This window comes from Cynocephalus volans, chromosome 1, assembly GCF_027409185.1.
Source record: "Cynocephalus volans isolate mCynVol1 chromosome 1, mCynVol1.pri, whole genome shotgun sequence".
NCBI lineage: Eukaryota > Metazoa > Chordata > Mammalia > Dermoptera > Cynocephalidae > Cynocephalus > Cynocephalus volans.
Genome location: NC_084460.1, coordinates 111,668,314 through 111,695,177, shown reverse-complemented (window position 1 = coordinate 111,695,177; position 26,864 = coordinate 111,668,314). Strand labels below are relative to the sequence as shown.

General features: G+C 37.0%; 1 protein-coding gene across 10 annotated transcripts in view; it reads right to left on the bottom strand.

Moving 5' to 3' along the window:
- Nucleotides 1–26,864, bottom strand: part of LPP (LIM domain containing preferred translocation partner in lipoma) — a 670,167-nt gene that overhangs the window by 426,854 nt on the left and 216,449 nt on the right. For all 10 annotated transcript variants that reach the window (XM_063111732.1, XM_063111742.1, XM_063111717.1 and 7 more), the window contains one exon: nucleotides 20,169–20,370. In XM_063111732.1, coding sequence (XP_062967802.1) covers nucleotides 20,169–20,361 — 193 coding nt within the window. In that variant the 5' untranslated portion in view covers nucleotides 20,362–20,370. The remainder of the gene's footprint in view (nucleotides 1–20,168; nucleotides 20,371–26,864) is intronic.

The following is a 26,864-nucleotide window of genomic DNA, read 5'->3' as shown; positions in this document are numbered from 1 at the left end:
TTTCAGGAGTAACCAATTTTACGCAATTCCTGTAGTTGAATCATACTTTCATACATTTTAGAGCAGGAAGGAAGTGAAGAGATAATATTGTTCAATCCCATTGTTTTACAATTGGGGAAACTAACCCAGGGTGGTTCGGAGATTTACGCAGGCCTTAAGTAGGCAGGGAATGTCCTCTCCATTCAAGCACACGTCCCTCTAACTAGCTCTCTTCATGTTCCGTGGTGGCCTTTTCGATTGGCTGCTACCTACTTTTCAGAGTGGCTAAGGTAAAATTAGCTCCATCCTGGCAGGCCTTTTTGTTCTCCCCCTGCAACTGACTATCCATGCATATTTCTGAGATTATATTCAGAACAATCTCAAACTTAAAGATGGATCCTACCTATTAACCAGGAATCATGGCTCTTCATATGCTATTTGGGAAAGAAATAACAGGTGCTACTAGGGCTGGGTTTATTTTTGACTCTGGCTTTGAACAAAATGCTCAACTAAGGCACTTAGTCTGTCACCAACAAGTGTCCTGGCAGCTGCTCCAGAGAATAGAAATTTCTTGGTAGTCCCAAGAATGGGCACAGGTTCTAAGATATGTCCTCACCTTGGGCTGACAGGCTTCCAGGATAATAGGCGATGATTCCAGATGACAATTTCTGTCCAGAAATGGCTTTCTCATACAGCTTAATATTTACCTGGGCTATATTCAATATACAGAGAAGTGCATGTGATAAACAGCTTGGGAATACTATAAATTCACCATTAGCAAAATATGATGCCTCAAAAAGCTCTGTATTTAAGGGAGCTAAAGCCTGTATGTAGCTATCTGAAAGAATAAAATTATTTGGAATCCAAGAAATCTAAGAGAAAAATCTTAGTCATGAAATAAATCACTAAATTGACAGAAAAATTTAGGAACAAATAAATGTCCATATCAAAAAATATCTCAATCCAGGGCTGGGTGGGGAAGGGGACGACATTCAAAGTCATCAGTGATGGCATAAGAGTGTTTGCAACTTCACTGAATTTGGCCTTATCTATTGGGCCTTGAGTTATGCACATGCCTTCTCGGGTTGCCAGAGAAAGATTTTCAGAAGTTTTGGGAGATGATCTTGCCGGTGCCACCTCTCCAGATGTCTATGGATATTGGATCATCTACATCAATGACTCTAGCTGCATGTTCTTCACATTCTGGTATAATAAATCATGAAGGTAAGTGTACGTGCAGTGATTGCTGCTACTTAATCACCTTAACTGCACAGGTTGAATTTTAAGTTTCTATTCACTTTTCTAATCAACTTATGCTTCAGGCACACTACAACCCGGTAGTGCGGTGTGTAACAATAACGCCCCGATAACAAATCATCGGTATAAACAGAAGGGAGGTAACATATAATTTACTTTCTCAAAAAAAATAAAAATAAAAAAAATAAAAACTGAAGAGTCGTAAGACAACCTAAACACATGAACAAGATAAGCCAGAAAATCTGTAGAGTAAAACAATCACATAGATAATTCTGGTAATTTCCTTAATAATCTTAGTTTTGCCTTTACTATTACTCATTCTGCACCCTGGCTTTTTGAATGTGTTTCCTCAAAATTTAGACTCACTTGGGTTCCAAGAACTCCAACTTATTTATTCAATTATAATCCCTATTTGCCCTGATTAAGCTACTTAATCTAATCACAAGAAAGACTTAAATTTATTTTTTGACCTACCTACCCTCAGATCCTGTATTCTTTTCCAATCAGAATAAAGAAAATAGTATTTTCAAAAATACACACATAACTATTATCACATAGAACAGTCCTGTAAGTGAGCCTGACAACTATGTTAAAAATGTAATGGTGCTTCTTGGCACTTGCATCTTCGTTTAGGAAAAGAAATTCTCTGAGAGAATTTTGCCATTCTCTGCCTGCTTTCAATAGCATTATGTTCAGGCCTGCTTCCTCACAAATGAGGTTTCCAGGATAAGCTGGATTAAATAAAGTTTTGGTGACATTGCAATGGAATTGTTTAACTTAAAGGAAAGAAAGTGAGTCAGGGTAAGGGACGTAGCACCATTCTGAAAGGCTTGAAGGGCTCATATAAGAAAAAGGAAGAAGGACTTAGACCTGTTCTTTCCAATCTATAAGGGAAGAACTAGGACCAAAGGTAGATTTGAGGAGCAGGGGGTTTCACCTAAATTGGTGGTAATGACTTTAATCTCAAAGAAACATGTGTGATGCTATAATTAAAATATGCTTCCACTCCACGATATAGTCAAGCCTAAGGAAATTTAAGATTGCCTAAGAGGACCTATCTATATGTGGGAGAATGATACTATAAGTCTTATGTCCTTCCAGAGAGTTTGAGAGACATTATTTTGATTTTATTGTTGTTACTGTTAGGATATAGAACCCACATATCTCATTAAATTTGTGCCTTGGTATTTTAAGGTCTATTCCCTCTGCAAAAGGGACTCCCTCCCACTCAGTTCTCTAAGGTGTTGTTACATTTAAGCAATACCAGTTTTTGTATATTTAATTTGAACTGAGCCACCTTAATAAAACATAATTATGTATTCAATAAATAATCATTGAATACCTCTTCTGTGCCTTGACCATATTTTCGGTACTGTGAATTTAATGGTGAAAAGCGTAGAGTTCCAGTTGTCAAAGTCAAATAGCCTAGTTGACAAGGTAATTGGAGTGTTGCCTCACTATAGTAAGCACCTGTTTTATTTGCTTGTCTGTTGCCTGTCATTGTTCCTTTCTCAGAACTACATAACTAAGAAGTAGAGAAGGGAGAGGTCCCATCTGATGAGGACTGGATCACAATTAAGTAGATGTGATCAGATGTGATCAAAATGTTAGCAGTTTTCATTTTGTTTTTGTTTTCTTTTTTGGAGGGCAGATGTTTATAATTTTAAGTACCAACTAAACTGCATGGCTAGAAATTCTAAATTTATAAGACTAAGAGATATGCCCACATGTTATAAAGGAAGAATTCAAATCAAAGTAAAGACAAACTTTGAAAAAATCAAATCTAAAGACAGAAAGGGCTGTTTTAGTTTCCTGAACTAGAAAAATTCAAGATAAGCCTGAAAAACACATTTCTTAAAGATTGTAGAAACCCAAGTATCAAGTGAGAGATCGGCCTACCTTAGTAGTTCTAAAAGTTTAGTGTTAAAAAAAGTTAGTACCTACTCCACACCAATTATATTAGAATATCTGAGAGTGAGGCTCAAGTCCTGATAGTTTTTTGCAGCTCCCCAGGTGATTCTTATTAGCGTAGCGAGGGTCGAGAACCACTGTAGACATCTAAAGTCCTCTGCAATACAACACTGGCTGTATTCTAGAAAGTATGTAGACTTTAGGCCCTAAAGTAAAATGAAAATATGGTAAGGGACATTGTCATAACGTTTTCCACATTAGCAGGGTCATCAAGGAGAAAAGCATAAAGCTTAGAGCACTGGCCATAATAAAGGAATTCAAGTTCTAAAGGTGCATATGAGGGAGAAAAAACAGAACTATTCAATTGGATGAAGACAGAGAAAAGAAAGCACACTCATTTTGAGATGCCAGGGATCATTGCTCTATGCAGCTCCGCATGAAATAGCTATATTGAATAAGGCATGCATTTTAGGTTGTTAGGAGCTCATTTCATTTTCTGTCTTCCTTTCTTTCTTCTAAACCAGAAAACTCCCTAGTCACAATCTCACCTCTCCCAAAACTGCACATAGTTCTATGAGATATGTGTAACATTCACTGGAATTTTAGGGAGACTAGCAGGAGAAAGAGTCTATCAAAATTATTATATCCAGAAAAAAGCTGTGTGGCTTTGGGTATTGAATACATTTCTATCAAAGGCGTAAAAACAAAAGGCAGTCATATAAAATAATCTCAAAGGCTCCCACTGAATGTCTAGGATTTCCTAGTACTGTAATATGCTAATTCTAGAAAACAGCCTATTTTTAGTACTTGAGGTTGTTTTTGAAAATCATCACGCCATTGAACCTTGATTGTTTTTTTCCTACTACATCTTTTCAGTTACTTAGTATTACTGATAATGATTGACCAAGATACCCTATAACAAAAGGCAACAGTGTTAATAAGGTTGACACAACCTGGGAAGGGAAAGGTCCACCTCTACCCTTCAGAGGCCCAGAGGAAGAGAAAGGTAAATGAGGAATAGAAAGGTGAATGCATTTTCAAGGCCAGAGTGAAAGCTGGTATGAGCCCCAAGAGAAAAATGCAGAAGTTCTGATTCTCAGGACTTATTGTAAACCACCAGCCATTCTCACTTCCCCTGCCAACAGAGATGACTTTGGCCAGTGAGGGAAGAACTAGTTTCACAAACAATTATCATCATAAGCAATAAGGGTGGGGTACTAAGGGGCCATGACCATGGTGGATGACTTTTTGACTCTAAGATCACTGTCAGGCTTTAAAAAGAAATTGATTTATTCCTTCAATATTTTACTAGACCAGTTTATAATAAAATCAAGTTGGCAATTATTAGTTGTATTAATGTAGCTGAATCTTTTGTTCAGGAATACAAAAAGCATAAGAGGATGCAGAGAAGCAAACTTGACCCAAACAGTTAACTTTCAAAATATAAAAGCTGCCAGAAGAACCACCACAAATGAGCTGGGCAGAAAAGCAAAAGGGGATTTTCTGCAGTTATTAATTGCCCTATTACCATTATTATCATTATATAACACAGTAGCATATGGAGAGCATTAAATAGTGTATTTTCCAAAAAGTCTCTGGCCAACTAGGTTAGGCAGTGGCCTCCTTGAATCAAAACCTATTGCTCCTTAAGGCCTGCATAGCTGCCTTGATTAAACACAGCGGCAGGCTCCAGTTGAAGGGATGATTCTTCTTTTCTGAAGGGAGGTAGACTAGAGTAATTGCCAGATGTTTGCAATTTTAGCTATAAAAAGATGGCTGCTTTCCATTCCTGAGTATGTTGGGTCTTTTTTTCTTCCTACCCGAGCTATTGTGGTTCACTAAAATAGGCCACTGCACTGATGAATCATCATTCAAAACTGCAATAATGGAAGTAGAACAAATATGACATTTTAAATTCACATATAAGAGAAATAAATAAAAATGTATGGGTAATAGATGCTAAGCAACAGAATACATATTGCAGTCTAATAAACTCAATTTTGGAAGAAGAGTTAGGCTTCAATATCCTCTTGACTACTTTCTACCTATAGGGACAGGTGCAAGCAACCTCATCACCAAGTCTCAATCTCCTCAACTGCAAAATGGGGTTAAGCATCCCTGCCTCGCCTTCCTCGCAGCAGAAAGGACCCATGCACTATCCACCACCATGCCCTGCCTTACAGATGCGCAGCTCAGAGGAGATGTGCAAATATCTGTCATGTAAATAAACAAGGAAACATACATAGGAATGTGTTTCAAAGCCGTATATCATGACATAATTGTCATACAAAATATATATCATATATACATCATACTTTCTAATGTAATTCCCTACCACCACCACCAAACACTCCATTCCCTCCTCAGACACTGCTTACTAAATTTGGTAAGAGGAAAATAAAATCTTGTTTTTATATTTAAACTGCACCAATATAACTGGCTTGGAAGACTGGTGATACCTTAGGCAGGGGGTATTATCTTCTATGATGAGTGAGTTAAGAATCTCTTTGAGGGTCTGATGATGTTATGGACCATTTCCCTGAAAAACACATGCACATGGACTAACTTTAAATACCATTTCAGGAGACTGGCTAAATCCCACGTTATGAATCCCAAAATGAATGGGACTCAAGATAAAATCTCTAATAAAATTAATTTTTCTGTGATTATGTAGTTTATAATCCCTAAAATCTCACTGTGTCATTTCATATTATGGAAAATTAAATATTTTAAAAATTAATAAAAATTACTAGTTTACTTTACATAATATTCACCTACATTATTAACTTTAATTAGAGCTCAATAATAAGAATACCACTTCTCATAGAGATACTATAAATATGACTCCATATTGTTCCCACATTGACATAGTTTAAGTAAAAAACAGCCCTTTCTGAGAAAGGTTTCATGCAAAATCCAAAAAAGACACATCAATGTATCATAATTCTAGCAAAGACAAACATAGGTCAAGGCAATTCTAAAATGTCAATCGGTAAAAACATTACCATAGTACAGGAAAGGATAAAACTAAGATTGTTTTTTTTAAATGGGCAGCATGAACTATATTTGGACAGTTATAATTACAAATCTATGGATTAAAAGAACTATGGATTATGACTCCCAGAGCTAATGTTCATACTTTAATTTTCATATTAATCATAGCAGCAATAGTGATGGCAGCTTCCATTGATTTAGTCATTATTTTTGGCCATACACTGTGCCAATTTATTCCTTCATTTAACTTTAAAAACAACTCTTTGAAATACATATATCTCTATTTTAAAGTAAGAACAAATTGAGAGAGCTTAGGTAGCTACTTGCCCTAAGGAGCCCAAGTTCCCAGAGGATTAAGGGGTACAATCGAAACTCAAACCCAGATCTGTCTGATGCCACAGTGTACATGCTTAACCATGGCTTCCCCCAAGTCTTTCCTTTTTGTAGCCTTCCAATACCATCTTGGCCCCAAGTAAACTCTTCTTTCTGAGTCCTCTGACAGAGTTAAACATAGAGTCACTTCACAAATAGAGACTTTATATTACAGCTTATATTGCTAGTTAGCAGGTCATTTTCATAAGTCAAGTTTCTAATGAAAATATAAACTGCCTAAGGGCTATGATGCATTTTGACATTTTTTCTATCTATTATAAAGCCCTGTTCAATAAAAATGGCATGAGGTAAATCTGAATTGGCCTCAGTTGAAAGACTGAGGTAAATGCAGAGTTCATGATATGAACAAGTAAAATCTGTCTACTGGGGACCACACTGGGTAGGCACATATGACACCTCACTGTCACTTCAACTGGTGATATTTCTAGGTACACATCATATAATTTGGAGTTTTCTTTCCCAGCAAGGAACTTTTATGGAGGAAGCACACTTAATAAAACCCAAGTCATTATAACATGTATTGAACAGATCAATAAAAAAAATAACAGCAAAGTAAAATGGCATTTTAATTTCATTTCAATGTCAATAAAACTACCAGTGATATCTAACAAGTTTAAGCAAGATGACATAATTCACCTAAATTAATGGAGATTTCAAATGTTTATTCTAAAGGATTTCTGAAATAATGTCTTCTTGGTAATGACTTCTTGAGATTACTTTGGCAGTTGTATATTGTCATACATCATACACATCCATACACAGGTGATTCTAAGTAACTTTCTCATGTTATTTGGATAATGTCAATTTTCAAACAGCTCTGAATAGTAATAAATGGGGAAAACAATAGCGAGGGATTTTCTTTTTTTTTTTTTAAATAAAATAATAATAATAATAATAATAGCACTAACATGAGATGCAGTGCAGTGCTAAGGAAATGCTATAGACTTAGAGTTAGGAGACCAGGGTTCAAATCCCAGCTTTGCACTGTGCTGGCTATTTCACTTTGAGTACCTTATATTCTCTGCTGATTGAAGGTGATGGTTATTATCTTTTACAGTGTAGCTGAAAAGATCAAGTAAAGCAAAGTGATCACAGCAAAGCAAAGTGAATTTCAGATGCAATAGAGACTAATAAATCCACTAAAAAGTCTTTCACAGAGAAATTGTTTTAGTAATGGTAGTAATCAGTGATTACTATACAGAAGTTATTCTACATTACCAACACTTTATTTAAAGGAAAATACTAAAATTGGTTATATGTGGTTCCTACATTATTAGCCTTACCATGAGTCCTCTGAATGTCAGACTTTTCATTTGTCTCTAGGAACCATAATAAGGTAGGAAGTGTAATAATGTTACAGGATATTGTGGTGATTAAACTAAATATTATGTGAGAAAGTGCTCTGAAATCCATTCACATGCATGTGCGCACATACACATTTAAAGTTGCAAGTTGTAATAAGCATTTCATAATAAAATCCTTTTTTCATTTCTTCCTGTTTTCTCAGGACCACCCTACAGTGTGAATAAGTAAGAAAACAAAACAGAACAACAACAAAAAAATGTTTAAGTTGGCTCACATCTCACATTCTTAAGGGTGTGTGTTTGACTAGGTAAAAAGGCTGCCTTGGTATAATTTCAGGAGAATAAGATGGAGAATTGCTTTTTTCCTCTTATTTTGTGCCTTACCATCTGTACATACAAAATATCTCATTCTAAAGTATAATAGATGACTGGGAAAAGATGGCAATGATACTTCTGGCCAGGACCACCAAGAAGATGCTTCTTGCCCACGGTATGATAAGACTGGTGTTTTTTTGTTTCCTGGTCCTTCCCATACGTAGCTAGCCAGCTTCCTGAAGCTGTTCCTAGAGGTAAGTTTCACAGCATACTAGAATGTCTGGGTTTGCCCATAGTGAAGTCGCTCTTCTTGCATTGCAGAGCTACTCTCTGGAGCCCACATGCACTGCCTGAGGACATCAGCAAAGAACTGCCAGATCACAAGAGCCACAATGAGCGCCATTCTCTGCTTTTGCACATGCTGTTCCCTTTACTTGGCATGACGTGCCGTCCACCGCCCTTTTCTGGTTTGTAAACAACTAACTCATTCTCCAAGAATCAGATCAGATGTCCCCTTTTCTGTTAAGCTTTCCTCCATTCCTCCAACAAGATCTCCTTTGTATTCTTTTATAGCACTAAATTTATATAATGCAACCTTATGGGCGTGTCTGTTATATTGCTATCTTAAGTAGCAGACCATCTCTTCTGTTTGAAGACAGCAACAAACAGAACCATAGAAAAAATGGATAATAAAGGAGAATGCTGGTAAGGCAAAGTGCTAGGAGGCTCAGGGTGCCACATTCTGGGGACTTGTACTCCTCTGCCCCATGTGCCGTCCTCAGCTGTCCAATCTCTGACTGCAGTAATTTTAAGGAAGGATGATAAGAATACCATTCTATGAATTTTTTTTTACAGCTTCTTAGGTCAGTAGTTGTTCTAGGGTATGATTTCTTTATATGGTATATTTGCCCAAAGGCTCAGGTGTTGAATTTATTTTTATAATATCCATAATGAACCCATTTATAGATGATTGACATAGGCCTGCCATGACCCAGAACTGGCTGAGATTTCAGGCATCGCTACCTGAAGTAACACAATAGCAAGTGCTCTATAATGCGGAAGCTTGGGCATCACTGAGGCATTCTAAAATAATCCATCTTTTGTTGTTTTTGGATCATAAATAAAATTCCTCGAGACAACATATGCAAAAAAAAAAAAACAAAAAACTGGTGTCTACGATGAAAACACAGAGGGGAAAAGCACAGCAATGTGAAGGATGCTTTGGATTTTTGAATTTTTACCTTGTTCATATGGTAAAAGATGCATAAGACTTCAAAGCGGCTGTCACTAAGGGGGAGAGTACACCCACAGGACCTGGAGAAGACTTAGAGGGCCTTTAGGATTGTTAATGAAACAAATGAGTGGTTCCCAAACTTTGATTGAGCATCAATCAGTACTACTTGGGAGCTTTGTTTTATTTTTGTTGTGTTTTAACGCAGATTCCTGAGGCTAGTCCCCTGAGATTCTGACTCCATAGGACTGAGATGGGATCCAGAACATGTACCTTTTTTTCCTCCTTTCAAAAATGTTCCCTAAGTTTTTCTGATGACTGACCAGCTTTGAAAACACCTATTTTAAACTATACATATAGCAGTGATCTTAAAATGTAAGGTGCACATAATTCAGGTTGCATGTAAGATGGCCCTTTGAGTAGGAGAAGAAAATGTTAAGAAATCCATATTTTTTTATCTTACTATTATTAAACTTTTTATTTTGAGATAAAGACAAGTTGCAAAAATAATACAAAGCATCCCATGTACACTTTACCCAGCTTTGTCCAATGGTAACACTTCATATAGCTATAATGCATTATCAAAACCAGAAAAGTGACATTGTTCCATTACTGTTAACTATACTTTATTCAGTTCTCGTCTCGCCATTTATTAGCCTGCATTTGTGTATTTATCTGGTTCTATGCAATTTTATCCCATGTATAGATTCGCAGAACCACCACCCCAATCAAGATATAAAACTACCACAAAAAGGCTCCTGTTGCTTTCTCTGGGTATGAATACCCACTCTCCGCCCAACGCTACCCCCATCTCTGTCCCCTCTCAACCACTAATCTGTTCTCAATCTCTATAGTTTGTCATCTTGAGAGTGTCTTACAAATGGAATCATACAATGTATGGAACCTTTCAACATTGACTGCTTTTTTTCATTAAGCATAATGCTTTCGAGATCAGTCCATGTTACTGCATGTAGTAGTTTACTCTTTTTTATTGCTAAATGGTATTCTACTGTATGAATGTACCAGATTTTGCTTAAACATTTGCCCATTAAAGGAAATTTGGGTTGTTTCCAGTGTTTTGTCATTACAAAAAAAAAAAAAAAGTTTCTATGAACATTCATGTACAGGTTTTTATGTGAACACAACTTTTCATTTCTCTGGATTAAATGTCAAAGGGTACAATTGCTGAGTCATATGGTTAGTACATGTTTACTTTTGAAAACAGTGCCAAAGAGTTTTCCAGAGAGGCTATAACATTTTACCCATTCCTACCAGCAATGTGAGAGATGGTTTTTCCACATTCTTGCCAGCATATGGTACAATTTTTTTTATTTTAGGTGTGTGGTCATATCTCATTGTGATCTTCATTATACTTTTTTTCCCAAAAAAGAAATTAAGCTCTGTTCAAATTTAAAATATGGAGTGACAATAATATTGTACATTTATATAATTTAAAAATAAAGACGATTAAAGAGCACTTTACCACACAAATCAGCATTAATCAGTTTTTGAAACATAGACAAATTAGGAATCTATCATCTTATTAAGGAACTCATTTCAACAATTAATTAATCTGACAGGTTACAAAATAAAAGAGAATTCTGTCAACAATACATGAACTTCTCTTTGTTCTAAAACATCTAATCCACTCTGCTGAGTTATATTAGTTTTCTTACTATAACTTCTAAACAAGTCACCAAACACACAACAGTAACACAGAAGCCTCAGCTTCCCCACTTACTATTCTGCAATATTGAATAAGGCACCACACCTCTCGGAGTCTCTAAAACCAGGAGAATAATGCCTGCCCACATTTGACAATTTTCATATGCTATTTATTGCATTTCTGGGCAAAGATTACTGTACCTCTAGAAATGTACTAGTGAACTAATTATCATCATCTAGAAAATGAAGAAATTATATCAGATAATTTTTAAGATTCACCTTTGTTCTAGAATTTTTTAGTTTACACACTACTGAGGCACTGTGATTCCTATCACAGTTATTAGAAGCTGATATTTATCAGTATTTATGGTTACCATTATTAGTAATAGTTATATTTATATTAGTACATATTTATTAGCATTATAGTATTTGTTTTGTAATTTAGAATAATTGTTAGTATGTATAGAGTTATAAAATGCATTTATTTAATAAGTGCTATTTTATAATTGTATCAATATTACTTATTAATAAGTTACTTTTTTTATACAAAGAAAATACCCCCTAAGAGGGCAGAGATTAATCTCCGTTTTGTTCATTGCCATTACTACAGTGCCTAGAAGCATGTCTGGCACAAAATCCATTTAAAGTAAACTACTGTTGAATAAGTATACAATAGTAATTCTATATGATTTTCTACAAGTATTTATAGTATTTATAAAAATTACTAAAAGTATTTAAATTTTTACAATGCTTACCAAATATAAGCATTTATGGTTTAAAAACATTTTCACACTTATTGTTATATTTGATCCTCAGAACAATCTTGTAAGATATTTAACATCACAAGATAATTTTTTAAATTAAGGAGACTGGGGAATAGAAAAGTGTTATGCCCAAGGTCAAGTAGTGACACTGAAGCTTGAATGTAAATGACCATGAAGCCAGTGCTACACCTTGGTGCTCCTGGGTCGTGATAAGACCTATGAATATCTGGTAAAATCTAAAGTCATCCCAAAAATTACAAATTATTTTCTCTGCAGGAAGATGCAAGGTAAAGATCAAATTAATACAATTAATATCTGGTCCTTTAATGAATGAACATCTTGTCCTTTTTCCCCCTTGAGGACCTGAAAATTAAAAGTTATGCACTGCATTCTACAGTGATAGATGAGGCTTAAGAGGCTTCCCTCACCCAGAAAAGGTGCATAGCAGTCAAACACGAGTCTCATTAGAGTTCCTGATGTTTCAGTGAATTTGTGACTATCTTTATGACACCCCATGTGTAATTATTACAAACACCTGAGATATTGCAACCGCTTGTCTGTGATTGCTGGCAATTTAACAGAACTGTCGGGGCTACAAAAAGTTATTTCCCATTTGTACCTCCAAAGTCACAGGCAAGATTCACCTTGCATGGGGAACAAGGACTATAGGTCTCCAGTGACAGGACAGCACACTGTAAGTCTAAATGTCTAGGTATCACTTTTCTACCACCAATTACTCCAGGTTTAAATAAGAAAAAGGTTTTCCTAACAGTAAGAGGAGAAGCAACACAAATTGGCTTATACATTCAAAACAAAACATGATGGGGAAAACCCATTCTAAACTATTCCTTTAAATATACCGCCATAGGTGGCCATCCATTTCCCTCACGTGTTAGTTACGTGTTCAGAGAACAAATATGTCCTTCCTAACCAGAATAAATGACTTCATATCGCTATTGACTAATTCTCCACCAAGTATCAATAATCCAGTATTCATCTATCCCTAGAAACCAAGCCCCAATCTTGCCTCTTTCCACAGAGAGTAGTGGTATGTATGGCGCAATGAGTACATTTAGAAAACTTGAGTTCTGGACTCAGTTCAGCCCCATACTCTTGAGTAACCTAGGGAAAGTCTTTTCCTGCCCTCTTGGACTGAGTTTTCATATGTGACAAATGATAGAACTAGACTAGATAAACTTCAAACTTTTCTCTAACTCTACTGCTCAAAGATGTTATGATTAATGCATGAAAAAATTGCCCTAGCATGAAAACAGAAAAGAAACAATCTTAGCTGTCACCTCCATCATGGGAGACTCTACTGTTCACATTGTTATGGCATATTGTTATAGTTACCATGTCGTTCCCATATTAGCAGTCACCTGTAACTATTCCCTCTCCATGAAATAGATCAATAACTTCAGGATAAAAGAATGCATAGAAAGATCTAGTTTAAAAAAAAAAATTCAGGTATAGGACCCTCATTCAATAAAATTTATTTCATTAAGTCTAGGAGAAGCAATGTAGGCAAAGCTGAAAAACAGAGGACTTATTATATAGAAGTGTACTATGTAGGAATAGTTTGTAAAAAGGGTCACCATTTTAAAATTAATTTCAAAGAAGTATCATGAAATAACAAAGTAATGGAGTTAAAAGAAACATGAGGCTATCTAACCCAACCTCCAACAAGTAGAACCCTTTAAAATCTGTGAAAACCGGGCCGACTCCATGGCGCACTCAGGAGAGTGCGGTGCTGGAAGCGCAGGAGCGCTCCCGCCGCAGGTTCGGATCCTATATAGGGATGGCCAGTGCACTCACTGGCTGAGCGTGGTGTGGCCAGTCACAAAAAAAAAAAGAAAAGAAAAATTCTGTGAAAGCCCTATATAAGAAGGTCCAGCTACTCTTTTACTAGCAACATGATTCTTCAATAAGCTATTTCACTTCCAGTGGTATACCAAACAGTAAAACGTCAATAACATGTTTTCTAGCTACCTCAGAGAGCTATAGTAAAAATTCTCTTCTGAAAATTAGAAGTCAATAAATATGGAAGTGCTGGATTAACTATAAAGGACTTCTACCAAAAGGATCACCTTGAATTGGTATACTATGGATTTGCTTTTTGAAAAACCTAGCATAAAACTATTTTTTTAAAAGGAATTTCACAGATTGTTGAAAGTCAATCCTAGGCCACAAGACAACTCCAACTTTAAAAACTTGCAAACTTTACAAATCATTCTGTATGATATTCTATTGTAATGATGGATAAAAAGTATTATTAAATTTCATTCAGCCAAACTATTGACAGAGAGAGACAGAGAATGTTTCTAATTCCAAGAGTAATAATAGAATAATTTTAAAAACCATCTCAAGAAAGTAATATATTAGATAAAGTAGAAAAGTTCACTTTCTTTGCTATCTACCTAGAATAGAAAAAGAATCACACTCTGTTCTGCCATCAAGGTCTACGACATTTTTTGTTTCTTCATTTTGTTTTGTTTTTTAAATTTGAAGCAGAGAGGAGACCCAGATTACAGGACAAATAGGCTAGTACTTTAAACATCAGAAGAAAAATTGCATTAATTTGTCTTCATCAATATAGAATAGAAGTTGATGGGACAAAATCATAAATATATACCAAAATTATTTCACAAAAAATGAAATAGTTGACAGTGTAAAATATGGAAGAAGACAAAAATTAATTTAAAAATATATATGGGTTCATAAGCACATAGTATTGGACACAGAAAGGCATTTGGAAACATAAGGGCATTCAAAGACAGCGAGGAAACACAAGTTCTTACAAAATCAATGAAAAGTATGAGAACAATGGAGTAAAACAAAAGGACTCTAAGGTCTAAGGAGCTACTAACTGGGAAAAAAGCATGCCTTACTTTCAAGAGTGTCAAAGCCCTTTGGAAAAAGGTTATTAGTAGAATATCTTATAAAAGAAAATTATAAAATATAGGTATCACATAAATACAAGTTGATATAGAAAACCTGTGTGTACTTTTCTACTTTCACAGTCAGAATTAAGAAATGAGTAAGCAAACTCCAGAGACTGCAGATAGAATACCTAGGTAAGAAATGTAAAGGGTAATTTCAGGGTACCAGTGGTCAAGCAACTCCTGGACTAAAAAGCTCAAATAATGGGAATAAGGAAGGTAAAAGTAATTCAAATACACAAGTAGAAACTGCAAAACCATAGCGCCTACTAAGTAGCTGAGAAGCCAGAACACATGCCTGGATAAGCAGGCTTGTATTGCTGTGGTTTACCTATTGCATCAGTCCTACAAATACTATTGTATATATACTATGTGTCAGGTATTCTGCTAGGTGCTGCTGGGGGTAAAGATATGAGCCAGACAGCCCCTTCCTCCAAAAGTTCAGAGTCTACTGTGGGAGACAAGCTCATATACAAGCAAACCTATTAAAAGTCCCATTGTGACAAGAATTGTAAGTGATGCATAATGAGGTTATGGGGTAGTAAAGAACAGTTGTCACTAGAATATAGTGCAAGGTCCTGGATAACTCAACACTACACTTAGACAGAAAGTACCTGAGGTCTGGTGCCAACTCTGCTCTGAGCAGGCCGCACATTGCATTACCCTCTCTGGACTGCAGTCCTCACCTTTACATCTGGAAAAGTTGGACTGCGTGATTTCTATTAGTTCTAACTTTCTGACATTGTAGTTGAGCTTCTTAGAGGTCAATTTTTAAGCAATGAATTAAAAGACTTGAGGACTTGGAAACTGGGGAATGAGTATGTAATAAAGGCAAAGAAAGAATAGCATGAGCTGAGGCATTAGGCCCTGGTATCACCAATTCACCCCACAAAAAAACCTGCATTACCTACTATATGGGGATTTCACTAATAATATAGAATATTCTAAGTGAACAAAAAGAAAATAAAAATGAGTATAAACTTTTTAAATGTATGAAAACTTAAACAAAACATGATTTTTTAAAAAATATTTAGAGTAAAAGCTAATACACTTATAACATTTAAATTAAATGTAATGTAAAGCACATTTTACACCTCTAACAAATACACAGTATCGTAACACACAGCAGATGAAGAAATGTAGCTTTTGTTTATTTTTACTAATTTTATTTGTTTTTAAATAATTTTTATTGCATACAGTAAAAGTATATAACACGATGTTACAAGATATACATGTAGAGTAAAATGGTTACTATAGTGGTATGAATTAACATATCCATCATTTCACATAGTTACCCATTCACCCCCACCACTACCATGACAAGAACAGCTATAATCTACTCATTAAATAAAAATTCTGAATACGATACACTATTTTTAACTATAGCGTTCAGTTGTACATTAGATCTTTCAACTTGTTCATCCTTCATATTTGCTACTTTGTATCCTTTGACCTACATCTTCCCATTTCTCCCCTCACCCCCACCCTGACCCTGGTAACCACTGTTTTATTTTCTATCTCTATATATTAGACCTTTTTGTAAAAAGGATAGACTCTTCAATAAACAGTGCTGGGAAAACTGTATTTCCATGCAAAAGAATAAAATTGTATCTTTATCTTACACCATTCACAAAAAAGAACTCAAAACGGACAAAATATATCTAAACATAAAACTTGAAAACACAAAACTCTTAGAAGAAAACGTCAGAGAAAATCTTCTTAACATTGGTTTTTGCAATGATTTCTTGGGTATTACACCAAAAGCTCAAGCTACAAAAGCAAAAATAAATAAATGAGACTACATCAAACTAAAAAGTTCCTGCACAGCAAGGAAGCAATCAATAAAATGAAAAGGCAACCTACAGATTGAGTGAAAATATTTGCAAACCATATATCAGATAAGGGGTCTAACATCCAAGATTTAGAAAGAACTCATACAACTCAATAGCAAAAAAAATACAACCTGATTAAAAACTGGGCAAAGGACTTCAACAGACATTTCTCCAAAAATGACATAAAAATGGCCAACAAGTACATGAAAAGAAAGGTGCAATGCAAATCAAAACCATTATGAAATACCACCTCACACCTGTTAGGAGGGCCATTATCAAAAAGAACAGAGATGTAAGTATTAGTGAGGGTTTGGAGAAAAGAGAACTCTTGTATGCTGTTGGGGAGAATATAGATTGGTGTAGCCATTATAGAAAACAGTATGGAGCTTCATTAAAAATTTAACAATAGAACTACCATATAACTCAGCAATCCCTCTTCTGGGTGTATACCCAAAAGAAGTGAAATCATCACCTCCTGAAGATATAAATATCTGCACTCCCATATTCACTGCAACATTATCCACAATAGATAGCCATGATATGGAAACAACCTACGTGTCCATCAATAGAGAAATGGATAAAAAAAAATGTTGTATATATATACAACGGGATATTATTCAGCTTTCAAAAAGGAGGAGATCCTGTCACTTGTCACAACATGGACAGACCTAGAAGACATTATGCTAAGTAAAATAAGCCAGGCATGGAAAGAAAAATATTGCGTGATCTCATTTATATGTGGACTCTTAAAAAAAGTCAAACAAAACATAGCTTCTATTTAAAAAAGAAGTCTGAATAATGTCCATGAACCTTTCTCCATATTTGTGTTTGAAATTTATATATTAAAGGGAAATTCTTCTTTTACATATTCAGAAAAGGCTATATTAGAGAGACAGAGAAAGACAGAGAGGGAGGGAGACCAAGACTGGCAGATTGCAAGAAAGAACCAAAACTCTGGAAAACAAAAGACTGAATTGCTTGCAATGAAGGTGCCATATTCCAAATTGCTTACTGCAAGAGAAGAATTACTGAGCAGTGCACTCACGCATACAGTCATCTGCTATCCGTCCAAATATATATAATACATAAGAACATACAGACATACATTTGACCATATGCAACCATTCCTACTAAAAACACAGTAGCATAATAAGAGCTACGAGAAACATAAGGATGAGTGAGAAACCATGTCTTGTTGCCTAAATGAGGAAATAAAGCTTATACTCTTTTAAGGGAAGTAGGAAAGCATCACTATAATATGGGGTCGGGGTGCCACGTGTGCCATAAATAGTAGGACAGGCAGTATAGCATGCTGGATGCGGACAACAGCCTCAGTTCAGAAACTTACTAGCCACAAAATCACAGAGGATGTCACCTCCTCTCTCTAAGCTTCCAATTTTCTATAGGGAAAAAAAAATGCTTCATAGGATTATATGAAAAGGCAATAAAATAATGAGAAAACACAGTGCCTGGCATATTGTACATGGTCAATAAGTGAAAGAATGAGAGCAGAAGCAGTAACAGAGGTAGTAGAAATTTGATAGTCAAAGAAAGATGTATGTGGAAATCCAGGGATGGAAGTGATTACTTACGATCTGGGCCATACCTAGGGATTTTGGAGAAAGTGATACAAATAGAACTGTGACATGCAACAAAAGCGTGTGAGGCAGCATGTTGAGAAGGGGCAAAGAGTTGTAAGCTGCGGAGTATGCAAACAAATCACAGTTTGCTCCAGTGTTCTTAGAGAATAAGACAGACAGTGGGAGAACCACACATAGCACAAGCAGGGCATCTCAAAGCAGGGAGAGTCATCACTGGGGCTAACTCACTGTAATTCACAGCACCCGGAGTGAAGAAGTCTAAAGGGAGACCATTATATGCTTCTCTTCTCCTTGTCTCATATGTTCCATTCATTAGTGAACTTAATACAGGACATGTTCTAACCTAATCCACTGGGGTGTATCAAGTGTCATACCTATTAAGACTTCCTCACCCTTTTCCTTCTGTGCATAACTGATCTTGTCTTTATTCCCTTCACATTAGAGGGAAGTCCATTTTGCTATCCCCCAAAGTAAGGAGACAAAATAACGATGCCCTTATCAAACAGAAAAGGGGAAATGTTGAGAAAACAAATGAAGAAGTCACACGTGGCTTGCCTCATCTCTGTGAGGAAAGATTCTCTTCCAGATCCCATTCCCAAGCTCAGCAATCACTAAAGAATGATGAGCCAAAGAAAACCATCTCCACTAAGTCCTCGATTAATTTCAAAGGTGCAGTCTCCTTCAAGGGCAATAAAACTCCAAGCACTGCAATGGAGATGAGTAGAGCACCAAGGGCTTCATTTACTGTTTTTCCAGAACAGCTCTCTGATGGTCTTGCTGCCCTTTCTGGGCAAAGGGTACCCAAAGAGGCCCAGCCACAGCTCAGGCGTGTCTGCTGACACCAGGTCCTCCCTACCTCCCTGCCTGAGTGTTCAGTCATGTTACACATCTGGACTAGGCTTCTATCTTCAGTCCTAAAATACTAGTAGATGAGTAAAGTATTCACTGGGAGCAGGACAGGACTAGGGAGGAAGAGAAAGACTGAACTATATCACAGAGTGTGAAAAACAGTCTCATACAACAATGCTGAAACAAACATACTAATGTCATCCAAGAAGCAACTGGAAACATCATGGACAGGTTAAGATAATTTTAAAAGGTGGGACAGGGGCAGAAAACAGAAAAAATGGGGTTGAATCTCCTTTCACTGTCTCTTCTCTTTTAGCTCAGAGAAGTCTAATGTTCTCCTGTTTCTTAGTTATGTTATTGTTTCATGGCTTTGAATGAGCTGCTGGCATTGATTGGTAAAAATATGGAGCCTCTTCAACGAAAGAGTGTGTCAGCATTTGTACTGCCCGTGGAGTTCAGTGTGTGAGTGTGTATATACACACGCACACGAGACGCTGAGCTCACATAGACCTTCAAATGCTACTTGCTGTAAACTGAATGTACCATTAATAAATCCCCTGAAACTAGACTTCACTCAAATTTGTAAGTTTCAACAAATGTAGACCTCACAGAGCTCTCAAGGACAACTTTATCCTACAGCAGCCTAAAGGAGGAAAAATAGTCAGAGAAAATAAAACAATTTCATGTACCTTATTAAGTTCACTTTCTATGGGTTTCTCATTGGACTACCACTTGGCAGCGGTTTGGAACACCTATCTGACGACAAGAGGGAGGAACCACTGGGTGGTAGACACATGCCTACGAGACCATGGGCTGGAGGTGAAGGATGATGCAGTAGAAGGGAAATGAGTTATGATGGAAGAGGCCAGATTTCTAGTTTGGGCTCTAACCCTATTTCACTGTGTAACCATAACCATATAACCCCTATGAGTTCTAAATCCTTTTTTCCCTAAAAGAGGGGTTGGTCTAGATGATTTCTGGGGGCTCCTTAAACTTTGATAGTCCATAAACTGTGAAAACCACAGAGTGAATTCACGTACTACCTTTTTCTAGCACAGCATTGTACTATAAGTCACCTTTATTACACTGAACTTTCCCACTCTGGGCCCCCAACTCTGAAATCCCGGCACTTACCCTCACTTCCAGGTTGCTTGTACGGGTTGTACTTAGGTTTTGGAGCAACTACTGGTGCAAACTTCTTGGGTGGTTGTTGTGTAGACACTGAAATGCTGGGGGTCCCAAAGGAATGGGTGGTCTCCATCCTTGCAGGAACATGGCCAAGGGGCTCACTAGTACTTTTAGGTGGCAGCCAAGATGGATGAGACATTGTTGGAATCTGCAATTAAACAGAAACAAACACTGTTTTTATGGAAACATGGAAATAGAGATGACACACTTCACTTTATTGTTATTTCATTTTAATCCATTCTTAATGAATCTTGACAAAGCTCTCTGGAAAGATGAAGGATGAAGGAAGAAAGAGGAAGGATGAGGGAAAATGGAAGGGAAAAAAAGGAGAAGAGGAGGAGGAATCAGAAGGAGAAAGAGGAGGAGGAGGAAAGGGAGGAAGAGGGGAACACACCTCCCAAACTTGAGCACCTCCCTTCCAATAGTTTACCTACGTACGTTAGTACGAAGCACTCTTGAGGGAGTAGATATAAATAGGAAATGATTCCTAACTTGAAGGAGTTTCTGTGGGAGAGGGTTGGAAAAAAGCTTTGATTTTATTAATAATCTACTGAAATAATTACTACACCAATTAAATGAGGTGATAAGCCACCTAAGTGAAGTTAAAAAATAAATAAATAAATAAGTGTTACAAGGAAGCCAAAATAGATAAGATCACTTCTTGCTGGGAGCAGAACTAACAAGATTTCATTGGTGAGGTGACATTAAGACTGGGCCTTGAGTGCTAAGTAGAGGCTGGGCCTGAACAATGTTAGCAAAGACACGTAGGCAGGAAAGTACACAGCACTTATGTCCACTGCGGCTGAAGGGGGAAAAGAAAAAGTAGCTAGCAAGAGAACTAAAATGTGGGATGAAACCAAAGCATAGACATTTTGCATGCACACTTAAGGAGTTTAAATATAAGAAGTCTTCAAAAAGCTCATGGAAAGATTTGTATTATCTTTCAATTCTATTTTTCCACAAACTTTTCGAAGTGCCCTCATATATTCTGTAGACATTAAGGAATCACCAAAACTTTATTTTGGAAACAGGGGCATAGCAGAGACATAGGACACTTTAAAATGACCCCTCTGCAGAAGCAGCTCTGCTCCCTGCCCCCAACAGGAGCTTGGAAATGGGAATGAGGGGACATTGGTTGCCACAATGCCTGGAACAATTACTGAAATCTAGTGGACATAGGACAGAATATTCAACACCTGAAATGTGCAGCTCAGCTCTGCACAACAAAGAAATGCCCATCGAGAGCTATGCTGAGCTGATGCCATATTGGACCTTTAAGAAAAACTTACTTTAACTAGGAGGAAGACAACCAGCCCAGCCCAGATGTTGGTCTAATTAGATTGCACACACTATGTGAGGAAAGGAAAATGATGTCTCCTCAGTCAGGGTAAGCCAGTCACCCCTCCAGACAGCCTGCTGCTAGAGATGAGCCTCACAGGCTGCCGCTGAAGAGGGTTCTCCAAGCCTGATTGCGAGAGCTCTCCAGCACGGGAAGGCCCGGAAGGCACCCTGCACCCCTCCCAGCCCCAAATCCACCTAGTAATTTATTAATTGAACTGAATTAATTAAGAGGCCTACATGATTACCTCCAGATGTCTTTAAAGACAAAGAGCACGGGAAATGCAGGAAAATATAAAGGCTTCAGCACATGGCTAGCAACAGATAGACAGTGTGCAGGGGGAGAGTTGGAACACAGTGATGCATGGGTATTAACATCAGTCCACACCACGGGTGAGCAGCATGGCCTTGAACAGCAGCCCCTCCGGTGCCTCACCCTCAAAAGTAAGATTAGAAAACCCTGACCTCCTTAACCAACCGAATTTTTATGACAACCATTGGGATAATATCAAAGTGCTTTGTATACTTTAAAGTGTTCGGCAAAGTAAGGGGAAAGGAATTCCTCTATTCTCATAGAAAGTCACTGGGAGTTATATGACCACCTTGCATGAAGAAAAACAGTGGAGGTACAGTTTTCTCAGCAGAAAAATGATGACCTATAAGGAAGATTCTAAATTGGGAATCAGACACACATTATTGAAGCCAGTGATGACACTGACTTTTCTCCCTGGTTACAGGGTCCTTCTGTTCCTTTTCCTCTCCTGTACCTAATACATACACATACACTTACTAAATTGCCAGTTCCTTGAAAGGACAGGGACCATGTTTTACTAAACCACCGTTAAGGCCTACCACAAAACCAATACAGAAAAACAACCAATGAATGCCTATTTTTCTCATGGTTTTTTGTTTTTGTTTTGTTTTGCTGGCCAGTATACCGTGAGAAGACTTTTTTCTTTTTTTTTTAACTTTGGGAGGTAGGCAGAGGAATGGAAATCATCAAGTCGAAGGCATACCCGTTCTCCAATGTTCATCGCAGCACTCTTTACAATAGCTAAGAGGTGTAAAAAACCCAAATGTCCATCATCGGATGAGTGGATACAGAAAATGTGGTACATCTACACAATGGAATACTACTCAGCTATAAAAACGAATGAAATACTGCCATTTGCAACAACGTGGATGGACCTAGAGAGAATTATATTAAGTGAAACAAGTCAGGCACAGAAAGAGAAATACCACATGTTCTCACTTATTGGTGGGAGCTAAAAATAAATAAATTAATACACAAATAACCTTGGCAGGGGGAAGAAGAAAACAATTATAATTCCTTGAAGTTGACATGACAAGTGAACAGAAAGGACATTGTTGGGGGCGGGGAGAAGGAGGAGGGAGGGAGGTTTCGGTAATTGGCCACAATAATCAACCACATTGTATATTGACAAAATAAAATAAAATTTTTTTAAAAATTTGGGGAGGTAGGGGGTTATATTTTAATAATTTTTTTTTTAATTTTAACATTTACTTATACATATCTGTGGGGTACAGTGTGTTGTTTCAATATCTGCCTATACTGTACAACAATTCACTTAGGGTAGACAGAATAGTTTTGTACCAAGTCCATCTTTCTGGGTTAAGAAAACAACAACTTTTGTTTTGTTTTGTTTTGCTTTTTTTAAATTGTGTCTTGGTCTTCACTCAATGGGAATAAAAGTAACTTTTGTTTTCAACATGACTCAAGTGAACACAAGCAGGAAATAAGTGGGATCAAACAAAGGTTTGAAAGTTTAAATGCATTATGTACATTTTAGTATAAATTTTAGGTGTACATTTTAAAAATGGGTTAATACAGCCATGGATTGTTTAACAACAGGGATACATTCTGAGAAATGCATCGTTAGGTGATTTCATTGTTGTGTGAACATCTAGAGTGTACTGAAACAAACCTAGATAGTATAGCCTACTATTCACCTAGGCTATACAGGCCTACTAGTCCTGTGCTACAAACCTATACAGCATGTCACTGTACTGAATACTGAAGGCAACTGGAACACAGTGGTATTTGTGTATCTAAACATATCTCAACACAGAAAAGGCATAGTAAAAATACAATATTATAATTTTGTGGGACCACCATTGTATATGTAGCCCGTTGTTGCAAAAAGCATCATGACCGTACTATCCTTGCAACTTTTCTGTAAATCTAAAGTTATTCCAAAATATAAACTTTAAAAAAGGGGTTAACATAGGATTCAGTGGTCTCTAAAGCAAAGATGTACATCTCCAGTGCAATTCTATGTTAATGTTTAGCTAGCATCTTGACCTTTTCAGATCTACCATAGATATAAAAGAACAGGTAACTTCTGGGGCAATATTTAAAAAATGAAAACTTAAGCATCAATATGCAAATCATCGACTCCATAGTCATTTCAGTCATTTCATAGTCATTATCCCCAGCAAAATAAATTACCCTGACAATACCCTCCCCTTGGAGCCACCTCCAGCTCCCCCTCCTGAGAGGGTCACATTCCAGCCAGTTATCTGTTTGCAAATGACAGCATCTTCTATTGTCATTCGTCTGCATGTCAACAGTGACCCAGTGACTCCATTCACTGGATTTATAATAAATTTTCACAATTCTGAATTCTAGCTCATGCTGTGTTTGCCATCAATGATGTCATTTCTCTCCCTTCACTTTCTACCAAGCCCTATATTTTTATATTGGCCCAGTTCAAATGCCTCTGACTCTGTGAGCACTTTCCTAACTCCCCCCAAGAGGAGTAGCTTAATTCCTTCTCCAGGCAATTCCAGTACTTTTATTCATACTTATAACTGTCCACAGAAAAACTATTTATTCACCTCTCTGCCCCAATAAGCTGGACATTCATGGGTAGTCTTACTATACTAGGACAATGCCTAGCCAAGAAGACCTTAGGAAAATATCTTATGTAGGAATGGGTGAATGAATGAATGCTGCTTTCCCTTAGTTACGCATACTTTTCTAGAATCTCTATATCCCCCTCCTTAGCATCCACTGATACAACCATGTCTTTTTCCCTCCCTTAGTTCGGTGATATAATGAATCATTTTGAAAGATATCCAGATATTGGACCATCTTTGCATTCCTGGAATAAATTCTACTCAGTCACAGTTGTAGTGTTTTGGAATACTGATAGATTAACTACACTATTTTATTTAGAATCTTTGTACATTTATAATCATAACTAAGACCATTCTGTAGTGCTTTGTTCTCCGTTTGTTTTACTCATTATTATTAGGTTTTGATATGGGGGTTCTACACTGTTTAGATTCATTTCATAATGACATTGGAATTATCTAACATTTAAATATCAGAATTCAGCATAAAGTCATCCAGATATGATACCTTCTTTAATAACAAATATTAATCATATTTCCAATAACTTCTATGATGATTTTAGCAGTTTTCTATTTCTTCTGAGGTTGTTTGGTAACATTTATATTCTCCTGGAAATCCATCCATTTCCTCTAAGTATGATACCTGCTCCCTTTCAATCCAACTACCGCTTAGTTAAAAATGATTTCTCATTTATTATGCACCATTTAAAGACACAAGTCAGTTATTGCACTCTATCCCCCAGTTCGAGGTATATACCTTTCATTACACTTCTACAGCACCTGGTGTACTGCTGTCACACACTCATCACACGTTACTTTGCCTGTCTGGTTGCCTGGATCCAAAACTAAACTCTCAAATCCTTGAGAGCAGAAATACTTAGCATGTAATACTCCCATGACCTAGTACATGAATAGGCACTCAACTAAAATGTCTGTTAATTTAATTAATTTATTTGCCTGGCACTGGAGCTCCAGATGGATCAGATTCTCATTCTTTACTCAAGGAGCTTAAAGCCTACCAGAGGAAGATATAAGTATATGTGAAAAGAGAAAAGAAAGCAACACAAAAAACACATGAAAAAATACTAAGGTATGTCACAAGATCTAGCAAGCCTTGGCAGGGGTAGCCCTTTACCAGAACTGTGAAAGCTGAGTGACTCTAAAAGAAATTGGCACAATAAGAACAATGACTGAAAATAATACGGTGAGCTCAGGAATGAAGCAAGCCATTTCTATGGGACAGAAAGCAGACCAGCTGTACTGAAATGAGGGACTCAGGGAGAAGAACATTTGGGGCGGAAGGTTTCAAAGATAAAATGAGTTTTGCTTTTTAAACATAAGAAGCTAGAACTTTTATCCTTGAGCAGGAATCTAACAAGTGTAAAAACTCTGCATAAGAAAAATTACTCCATGTAGGATAGATCCAAGGAAGGTGATCAATGCAATGGTGTAGACATGGAGTCCCTGTGGCCCCAGGTCTCAGCCTGGAATAGCTCAGACTGGAACAGTCTCAGCTTCTCCAGTGTGACCTTTAACAAGACAGGATTCTCATTTACAAAATGAGTATCTGTAAAGTCCCAATCAGCTCTATTATTCTACAGTGCTTTCTTTCTCTAAAATCTTAAGTACAGCTCTTCCTTTTGATACTTGGGGTTTCTCAGCTTCTCAGAGAGAGACCCAATGTAAACACAAAGATGAGCCATGGTGAGAGCTGGTTTTGCTGGACCAAAACTTACCCTGCTCTTACTTCCTCTGCTTCAAGACAGGTTTCACTCTATGCTCATAATCATCATGAAAGTAAGAAGTGAAAGCGAAGATCTCCACAGAGGTTGTGAAAATACACAAACACCATCAGAAGAGAGGAAAACAAGAGAAATGGCCCTCCTCTAAGCAAGATGCCTACTTCTGAAGGACTCAGAGAGCTGCTGCTACCTAAGCACTGCCCTTTCAGGAACTGTGTCAAATGCAAAGCAATTACAAGGAACCTAAGAGGTTTCACTTAACTACCTTCTCTGCGGCTCTTCTGTCTTCTCCCTCAGCTGTCCTGTGGGCACAAGAAATCCAGACTGACAATAAGTAACAAGGGTTTACTGAGGACTTACTATATACTGAATGCTTTCCTAATGGTCACATAATTATCCCGACTGCCACGTAAGGTAGTGTTATCATTATCCACATTTAGCAAATCAAGAAAGTAAGGCAGTAAGAGGTTGAATAACTTGCTCAAAGGTACACATTAAACAAATAGCAAAGATGAAGTTTCAGACACATATCTCTGACACCAAATTTATGGTCTTCACTGTTGTACCACCTCTTTGTTAGGAGGAAAAAGGAAAACACCACAATCCAAAGGAGATAACCACTTAGCAACAGTAGTTTTTGTTCTTATCTCTGTTCCAAGCTCTTGAAACCCACTTCCTATAATGT